Here is a 10,155-nt window from a genome sequence, read left to right on the forward strand (position 1 = left end):
CATCACAGCATTATTTACAATAGCAAGATAGGGAAACAGCATAAGTGTCCATCAATGGATGGTTGGATAAAGAAACTGTGGTATGTATATACAATGGAATATTATTCAGCCATAAAAAAGAATGAAATCTTGCAATTTGCAACAACATGGATGGACCCCCAAGGGCATTATGCTAAGTAAAATGTCCGAGAAAGACAAATAGCATATAATCTCTCTTATATGTGGAATCTAAAAAAACCAATTTTTAAAAATCCAAGCTTATAGATACAAAGAACAGATTAGTGGTTGCCAGGGGTGGGGGGTGGGAGAAATGGGTGAACTGTTTGTTTTTGTTTTTAGTTTAAATAAATTGAATTTAAAAATTCTCTATTTGGCATTAAAAAAGAAGTTATGTTGCCTTATTATCAGTATCTAAACAGGACAGTAAGTAATATTAAAATTTAGTTCCCAGGCCACTTTCATGAACTTTAGCACTCTATGCATGCTACACTTAGCTATGGTAATTCTTCTTCACTCGTTCGTGAGATGGAGCATTTTATATCCTTTTGATTAATAACCCAGCTTCCTTTGTGAGCAGTGATCTTTTACCCCAGGTTTCTCATGAAGTCTAGCATATAACTCCTTTCTGTTGCTTAGAGTTGTAAATCCTTATACCATCAAGTGTTTGTGTCTTGTGCTACCATGCCTGTGGAGATAGTTTTAAGCCTGGCTACCAATTATGAGCTAAAGCTGTTGCTATGATTATGTAGTATATTTTAACCTGTAGAAGTACAGTCCCTTCATACCCATTAAAAATCAGTGATCACTCTAAATGTATGTATACACAAACAAGACAATGAAAAATTTTGATTCACAGATGTCGATGTGATTATATTTTTTAAAAATTCAGGTGTATTTAATTTGACTGATTTTGCAAAGATTTAATTATGGTTTATCAAGTTCTAAAGGGCATGAAAAAATTATGTCATATGCCATTGTGTATATTTTCAATCTTCTTCTAACTTTATATATGTATGTGTGTGTATACAAGCTCATACTTACCAATTACACCGCTTAAAGGAAAACCACCATTCAGAAATCTGAGCAAGTATAGAAGCAAGTGAGCATAGCTACTAAGAGTTGGATGAAAGAACAATCAGACTTGGATTTATATCACTGTTCTGCCACTTACAAGTTGTATCTGCCTGAAATTTTTCCCTCTCATCTATAAAATGGGAATAATAATAGTGCTTACTCTTAGGGCCGTTGTGAAATAATGACAGCTACCACTTATTAAGCCTTTACTGCAGGTACTGTTCTAAATATTTTAAATAAGATAATGAATGCAAAGAACTTAGCATAATGCCTGGAACACTCAAAGAGCTCCATAATTGGTAGTTATTATTACAAGTATTAGTATTTTAATAGTAATAAAAAGATAAATTAGGTAACTAATTCTTTATAACTTGAATCACTTTTAGTAAGTTTCTTTAAATGTTCAAATAGTAGAATATCTCACAAGGCAAGAAGTAGAAATCTCTAACTTACAAAGGCAAGAATATTTAAAATAATTAAATAGAGGGGCCGGCCCCGTGGCTTAGCGGTTAACTGCGCGCTCCGCTACTGGCGGCCCGGGTTCGAATCCCGGGCGCGCACGGACGCACCACTTGTCTGGCCATGCTGAGGCCACATCCCACATACAGCAACTAGAAGGATGTGCAACTATGACATACAACTAGCTACTGGGACTTTGGGGAAAAAAAGGAGGAGGATTGGCAGTAGATGTTAGCTCAGAGCCAGTCTTCCTCAGCAAAAAGAGGAGGATTAGCATGGATGTTAGCTCAGGGCTGATCTTCCTCACACACACACACACAAAAAATAAAAAATAGATAAAAAAAATAAAATAAACTTAAAAAACTAAAAGCTCAAAAAAATAAATAGAAATTGAAAGATGCAATTAAGCCTATAGGCCAAAATAAAAGAAAAATAACAGCACTAACAAAGTTAATTTAAAATGTAAGAACAGGCGGTAAATACAGCTAGTTGCCCCTGAGAAACTGGAGACAGCGGTGGAAAAGAAAAGTTTCCTTTCATTGTATGTCCTTTTGTATTCTTTAAATATGCTTAAATGTACATGTATTTCCTTTTCAAAATGTGGGTTTTTAAACAAATAGAAGAGAAGATGGTAAGAAAGAATTTCATTGTTTGAGAGTAGTGTGATTTTTCCAGACCTACCAAAATTATACAACCTTATTGCAAGAAGATGTACACCCCAGAACAATCAAGAGACTGGGCAAATGCTCTTTCAGTTTTTCTCTCAATGGGAAAATGTAAATTTTGTAAATTAACAGGTAACCTTATGAGTAAGAAGATTCACTATAGGAAAATTCCTGAATTTTCTCTGAACATTTAAAAAAGATAGTGGTTATTTCTAATTGAGAGAGTGCTTATTGTTTTCAGATATTACATAATTTAATTCTTGCAACCAGGACCAGCTACATAATTTGTGGGGCCTAGTGCAAAATGAAAATGTCGGGCTTCTTGTTCAAAAGATATTAAGAATTTCAAGAGGGTGACAGCAGAGCATGAAACCAAGCATTAGGTCCTTCTGAGTGAGAGGACCTAGGTGACTATATAATTTGCACACCCATGAAGCCTATCCTGTTTGCAACACCCTTGTGAGATATGTATTATTATTCCTATTTAACTTATGAAGAAAAGAAATCAAAGCTCTGAGGAAGTAACCAACCTGCCCCAATGTTACAGTATGTGAATTATGGATCTGGCGTTTGAGAGTTGTGGAGCCTGGTTCGAAGATCTTCACTTTTAATCGCTGTAAGAGGAACTAGCTTTCAAACCTATAGACAAATAATTCTAAACTAACTCTTTTTCCATTTTTACTGGCTAATTAACTGACAGATCAAAGGAATAGTATTTAAAAACGAATATATTTTATTTTCCTGTGGACATTTGAAAGTCATTTGCAGTATACTCATAATCAAAATGGAGAAAGGTGACTGGATTAGAGTTTAGTTATATAAAGTCAAAGTTTGTTGAATATAGCTCAACCCATATTATATTCTAATTTTGACCCTGCCCTTTTCAATATTTTAGTGAAGGCATTAACATTCTTATCAGATTTTTAGTTGTCTTAATTTTAATATATTTGGATAACATAATTCTGTAATTCCAAAGATACATAGGAATGATAGACTTAAAACAACAATTTTGAAAAAACAGTTTTGAAATTTTTCTCTGCTTACAAAAGCAACATTTTGCAGAAAAAGTTTTATTGTAGAAAGTTGAAAAATAGAATACATTAATATATAGCCCACAATAGAAATTATCTATGCTTTCTCTGCCAAAAAATAACTACCAATGTTTATATCTTGCATTGTAGTAGTAATGTACTATAATGTAAACATTTTCCAGTGACATTAAAAATATTTGAGGGGCTGGCCCAGTGGCATAGTGGTTAAGTTTGCACACTCTGCTTCAGTGGCCCGGGGTTCGCAGGTTTGAATTCCGGGTGCAGACCTATGCACGGCTCATCATGCCCTACTGTGGCGGTGTCTCACATACAGAATAGAGGAAGATGGGCACAGATGCTAGCTCAGGGCCAATCTTCCTCACCAAAAAAAAAAAAAAAAGAAATAAGTACAATAATCTGTCACATGCATGTACTATAATATATTTAAACCATCACCTACTGACATTAGGTTGTTTCCAATATTTTACTGTTATAAATGATCCTGTGAACAGGGATAAATGTTATATGCAGCCTATAGTCTCAACAATTTAGGTTTAGTTAAGTTACTGGCTGAGGGAAAATTGTTTTTTAACATTTAAAAGGAATTAATAGTAATTCCTTGATTACTATATGTTCAGTGCACTAATTATTTTGCATACTTATATTTTTCATGTGGTGCTCACCTTGTGTTACAATTATTTGTGTGGTTGTCACCTTCACTACTATACTGTAAGATCCCTAAAAATAGAGATTCCATTTTATTTCTTTCTGATTGTCCTGTAGTGGTACATATTGAATACAGGTTGGAATTTAATTGAAACATTGTGATTCAGCTGCTGAGTAACTTACACAATTTTAAATTGATTTAATTGAATGTGATGTCCAAATCCAGGAAACCTAGGTTTTGGAGCATAAATCAGATTGAATTTAATCCTAGCAAATACCTTGTATTATAGAACTTGGAAATAAGATTTATCAGAGTCATGATAATCAAGCTTCAGATCTTTAAGACTGTCAGGTAGAAACAATACTCGACTTACTCTGTGTTGATCCAGGGTTCCAAACAAATTTTAAACAACTGAAGTCATAATAAGGCAGGCTTCCACTAGGTGTAAAGATCTTTGCCAATGGAAAAATTTGCTGCCATACTCAGGAAGGAATTTTCTGCTCCTGGGATTAGTGAATCCTATAGTAAGTAGGAAGTTATACTAAATGACCTCCATAATCTCTTCCTGTCTATATTTTTAATGATTCTAACACATAATTAGGTATTTACAGTCAATAACTAAAAACGATGGGGACATTTAGTACATGACCGTTTTTTATTCTAATTATATGGAGTAGGTATCGAAAGTAATTATTAATTTGTTGTATATCACAAATTATAGCCTATATTTACAGTGTCAATGCACAGTTGTTTTCTTATTTCTCCATCCCAAAGGAAATGAAGTAGTATTTTCAATTACAGTACAGTAATACTATTTAGTATAGAACAATGTCTTACTATTATTTTATTACTATGTCTTACTATTATTTTATTATAACCGTTTTACTATTATTTTATTAAAAATGATTATTTTTTCTGTCTTATGGGTTTTGCTATATTCTTAAATGCAATTTCAGAGTATATCATGTTGCCATTTCCCTTTACTTTACCCTCCATGGGCACATCTATCCAATTTCATAAAAGTGTCAATGAGAAAATATTATAAAATTACAGAAATCTATTTCACAGCCAAATATTCAGTAGCACAGATATTCCATAACATTAGCTATGACTGTAAAAAATAGCTTTGTATTTTTAGAATCTCTGCATTCTACTGCCTGCACATATAAAATTAGAAATTTTCCATCTGAACAATATTCTCTTCAATACCTCATTGTATGCAAAAATGTTTGCTCATGGTTAAAAAATACTACCCTGAAAAAATTAAATGGTCTTGGAATCCTACTTAAAAACTACATTTTCTTTTTGATGAAAGGTAAACTTAATTTGGTCATGTAATGGTCGCTTTGTGTTGAATGCAATTAGGTTTGAGGTTATATTTTTTAAAACTATGTTACTTTCTGCTTTCATTTTGGCATAACTTGTCAATGGACTATATAATTGTTGTTTGAAACTCAGTGAGTGGTTCTGAATAACGAATCTATGAAAATCTTAGAGAAGATAAAACCTGTGCTTTGCGCATGTGGAAACTCGGTATCTTTTTTTTCTTTTTTTTTTTTTTGTGAGGAGGACTAGCCTTGAGCTAACATCTGATGCCAATCCTCCCCTTGTTCCTTGAGGAAGATTGGCCGTGAGCTAACATCTGTGGCCATCTTCCTCCACTTTATACGAGACGCCGCCACAGCATGGCTTAACAAGCGGTGTGTCGGTGCGCACCTAGGATCCGAACCAGCGAACCCCGGGCTGCCGCAGCAGAGCGCGTGCACTTAACTGCTTGCGCCACCTGGCTGGCCCCACTCAGTATCTCTTAATGTCTTTTTTTTTTTTTTTTTAACACTTTCGGCTCCAAAAATGCAAGTCCTTAAGGCCTTGACGTGTGTAAGGATGTGGCTTGCACAAAGGGTAGCACTTTTAAAACGTATTTGCCAAAAGCAATTTTTACACAAGACATCGTGACAAAGGATTTTATTACTTCCCTGTCAATTGCCTATTTGGAAGCTGAAATAAGAAGATCCTGAGGCTTCCCTGATGTCCTCCCATTGAAGGAATCAGTCATCATGTGCAAGGAAGGAAGGTTACCCCAAATGCTGTCTGTATCTCTTGGCAAGTTTAGGAAAATCAGTAAAACTAATCTTGGCTCCAGCCAGACACCCCTGGCTCTGTGCATATCAAGTACCTATGAGTGGATCCAATGCAGGCCTGTTTTGGTCTCCTTGGAAATAGATCTTCCAAATAATTTGGTTTACTAGAAGAGTAATGATTAACATCCTCAGAAGTAACTTTTCACTCCTAATAACTGGAGGACGGTGAGACAGAGAATTGATGGTTAAGGAAGGAAAGAGGGCGTCACCATCATATGACTTGTCTGTCTGGTAATGCCCGTGTACTGCGGTGATGGTCTCTTATGACGTGGATCAGAAACCGTATTACTCCAAAGAGTGATGATCTGTGCCCAAAATAATTTTTTTAACAAGTCTGAACAGAAAGTTTGTGTGTTTTTAAACCAAGAAGACTCTATAATGCTAACTTTGGAAACTCAAATATTTTAACATATTTACTGATTTGAATCAAACACGAGTAGTGTGCTTTTTAGCATTTGAATAACATTCAGCTTAGATGTACTCATGGACTCATAGACACTTTTTGTTAACCTTTTATTGTAATTTTAAAAGACATTTCACTTATTTGAATAAAAAGTCATTTATTATAAAGTTCAAGTAATTGTGTTTAAAAGTATATAGACTATGAATAATCAGTATATATGATAACCAAAGATGCATTCAACTAACTGTGTAATAAACATCTACAAGGTGCCAGGCAATGGAATGGTGCTGGGATACCTTAGTAAAATTTACATTAAAGTTGTAAACATTTACATAGCATGTTTAATATCAGAATAACACCCTAAGTTTTTCTCTTTTGACGCCTTTATTTCCTATAGCTTGAGGAATAAATTGAAAAGGCACTAAGATTACTTCTGGTTTTGAGATTACCTTCCTTTGTGATTTCAGTCAACATAACTTAAGTCAGATAAAACAATTTGATTTGGGTTCAATATGGTGCTATTTTGATCTGAAGGTCAATTTACCAACAAGCAGAAACAGTTTCTCATTATTTTCCTTTGCCACTCCAAGCAGTCTTTACTGAAGTCTTTCAAGCAATGTGTGACCTCTGTTTCAATACTTCTCGCAGATTTCACAGGCTGTCACCACCACTCAGCCATCACTAACACAGACAACTGTAATGGAAACGGTAACTATGGTGACCACGAGGGAACAAATCCTGGTAAAGCATGCCCAAGAGGAACTTCCACCACCACCTCCCCAAAAGAAGAGACAGATTATTGTGGATTCTGAAATTAGGAAAAGGTGAGAGGATCTTACTCATGGCTTTATTCTCAAGCGACGAAGAGTAATTGTTAAGCAGGAAAACTCATTTACAGTTGTTTTGATGGCAGTGTTTTTACTTAAATAATATTTCCAGAAGCCTCAGGTGCCTGCAATGTCAGTTAAGTTAGTGAGAAAAACTATGAAGTAAGTTTTTAAATATTCCCAAGGAATCACTATCCCAAGAAAAACTTAATGCTTAATGGAAATACTGTTTTCTAGATTAAAAGAAGAAACCACAGGTGACGAACTGCCGTGGATGCAGTTTAATCCTGCAAGTTTCTTTTTTTCTTATAAAGAGCCTGCTTGTTCAGTGCCTACTTTTGCATTAAATGTCTTTTTTCCGGTAATGGAAAGTACATTTTCATGAAGAAGTAGTACACCTATAATAGACGAGATCCATTCTGCTAGATTACGAGAACATAATGTCTCAATCTGTGCATCCTAAATCAGGAGTAATTACAGGACAGATTTCCTGTTCCTTGATATTTATAAAGCCTTATCTTGAAGGTGTTAGAATTTTCAACTGATCTTTTTGTGGGTATTCTCAACGAGACATTGTATATAAGTTAGGTATTATGTAAATCAATGGATATATTAAAATGATGGGAATAAAATTTCATAGATGCAAAGCTAGCATAAAAATTGTAAAAAAAATGGTACAATTTCCTTTTCATTCCAATTATTACAATTCTAAGATTAAGAAAGAACATTAAAATCTGCCGTATGTTTCTAAGCAGCATATGTTTAGGAACGCAAGGAACACTTGACATTAGAATTTGCATATACAAGGGTATAGAAGTACGGGAACAAGAACACATCCCTAAAAATAGTGTGTCAGATGTTCTAGGCAAAGGAAAAACACCTAGAGAGTACATTACTTGGGACTTTCAGTACTTCTCTATTAATTTATGGCTTATACCTTCATAATTCTACAGTAAACCAGTGGGCCCTGGTTGTATCTGCTTGGCTGAGTGAATCCTCTCATCCAGCGATCAACAAACTAAAGCCTGCTGGCTAAATCCAGCCTGCTGCCAGTTTTTGAATGGCTCATGAGCTAAGAATTGTTTTTGCATTTTTAGATGGTTGAAAACAATCAAGAGAAGTGTAATATTTCATGACGGGAAAATCATATGAAATTCAAATTTCAGTATCTATAATGTTTTATAGAAACAGAGCCACATGCATTCAATTATGTATCATCTATGGTTGCTTTGACATTACAAAGGCAGGGTTGAGTCGTTGTAACAGAGACTGTATGGCCCACAAACATGAAATGTTTACTGTCTGCCCCTGCACAGCAAAAGTTTGCTGACCCTTGTTCTAGTCAAATGGTTCCAGAATCTTTGAATATTGGCATTCTATTTGGGGCACTAACTTCCAAGGACTCTACTCATGATGGTAGTTGAAATTTTAACATTCATTGATGGAGAAAAAACATAATGGCAAAAATAAATCAGTGAAGCTCTTAATGAATTTGCTTTTTATTAATCCTAATAGCATGGGTGTTAATTTAATGTCATGTTAAATATGTGTCTATAGACAATGCTTAGTGGGCACAGGGATTTATGGATACTTGCAACAACCCAGCAGCTCTCCAACAGTTGTCCAAGCAAAGCAATATGGAAGCTTAGTTGCCTTACCCTGATAGTGTGTTCAGGACTCCACTAACATAGAAATTAACAGAGCAAGTTGATTCATGTCAATCTCTGTCTTCAAAAGCTTATTCTTGGCTCTTGTTTGGAGAATGTATTTGGTTAGGAAAAATGTGTTCTGACTACTTTTTGTTTTCAGGCAAGTGTGGCTAGTGGTAAAATATTTTGTTTCCTAAATTCTGTTTGTATCATATGCTCTCAACAGGTTTTGTAAGTGCCTGGAATGAGATATCCAACTGGAAACGTAAAGAATATATTACTTAAATAAAAGCTGGCACTTATTGAGGGTTTTATTGTGTGCTCAGCACTAGATTAAATGCTTTATCTGCATAGCTCATTTATTCTTCCCAGTAACCCTACAAAATAGGTATAGCTATTATTACTATTATACACAGCCACAGAGTGCCTGAGCCAAGATTTCAACTGAGGTAGCCTGACTGCAGAACCTGGACTGTGTCGTAAAGTGTTTCTTCAGTAGATACATGACTAAGGTGATCCTGTCTTGGTTTGCCTGAATCCGTCCCAGATTATACCTATTGTCCCAGCATAATCATATATAGCACCAACTTTCACTCTCAAATGTGTCCTGATTTGGACAGTGCAATAACATAGACACTCTATATGAGACTCCAGATTGCTAAATTTAGACTGAACAAAGAGAGCAAACAGGCAAACATTCAGGAGCAATTAAATTCAGTAAGTGGTAATTGTTTACAGGATGGAATCTGGTTGAAATATTGTCATGGTTCGTGGGGCATCAGGCAAATATGACCAAAAGGTTCCTGGCGGCTAGTGTCCCTCTCCCATCTCGTGTGAGAACTGCTAGCATTTAACTGTCAAGACTGTAGTCCTGACTGTCTACTGAATGCTAATCTTTTTAAAATGACCTCCTTTTTCAGCTTCTCTGACACACTGCTGGTTCTGCCCTTACCACTCTTTCTCTGACTTGTTTTCCTCCTTTTGCCTAATTCCTATGGTAGTATCTCATGAATCCATCTTTTTGCCCTTCTGACTTCTTTATCTGAATTATTTCCTCTCATTGATTCAAGTCTGGCTCGAAGTCAATGACTCCCACATCTTATAGCTCCATATCTGGCTCGCTTCCTCAAATTTCACTTTCATATCTTTAAAGCTATGATCTGGGTACTTCTACTTGTGCATCCAGCCAGTGCTTCAGTTTTTATTTTTATCAAATGCATATATTCGTTGCCTGCGATT

The 10,155-nt window shown here is 35.3% G+C and overlaps 1 protein-coding gene across 1 annotated transcript in view; it reads left to right on the plus strand.

Annotated features, from left to right (window-relative positions):
* The window catches only part of LOC147911959 (dystrophin-like), a 424,678-nt gene extending 417,026 nt beyond the window's left edge, over positions 1 to 7,652 (plus strand). The window contains exons 17-18 of the mRNA XM_087426447.1: positions 7,089 to 7,264; positions 7,505 to 7,652. Coding sequence (XP_087282573.1) covers positions 7,089 to 7,264; positions 7,505 to 7,652 — 324 coding nt within the window. The remainder of the gene's footprint in view (positions 1 to 7,088; positions 7,265 to 7,504) is intronic.
* The last annotated feature ends 2,503 nt before the right edge of the window (positions 7,653 to 10,155 follow it).

This window comes from Ceratotherium simum, chromosome X (genome assembly GCF_057802395.1).
Source record: "Ceratotherium simum simum isolate JZ-2026a chromosome X, ASM5780239v1, whole genome shotgun sequence".
NCBI classification, from domain to species: Eukaryota; Metazoa; Chordata; class Mammalia; order Perissodactyla; family Rhinocerotidae; genus Ceratotherium; species Ceratotherium simum.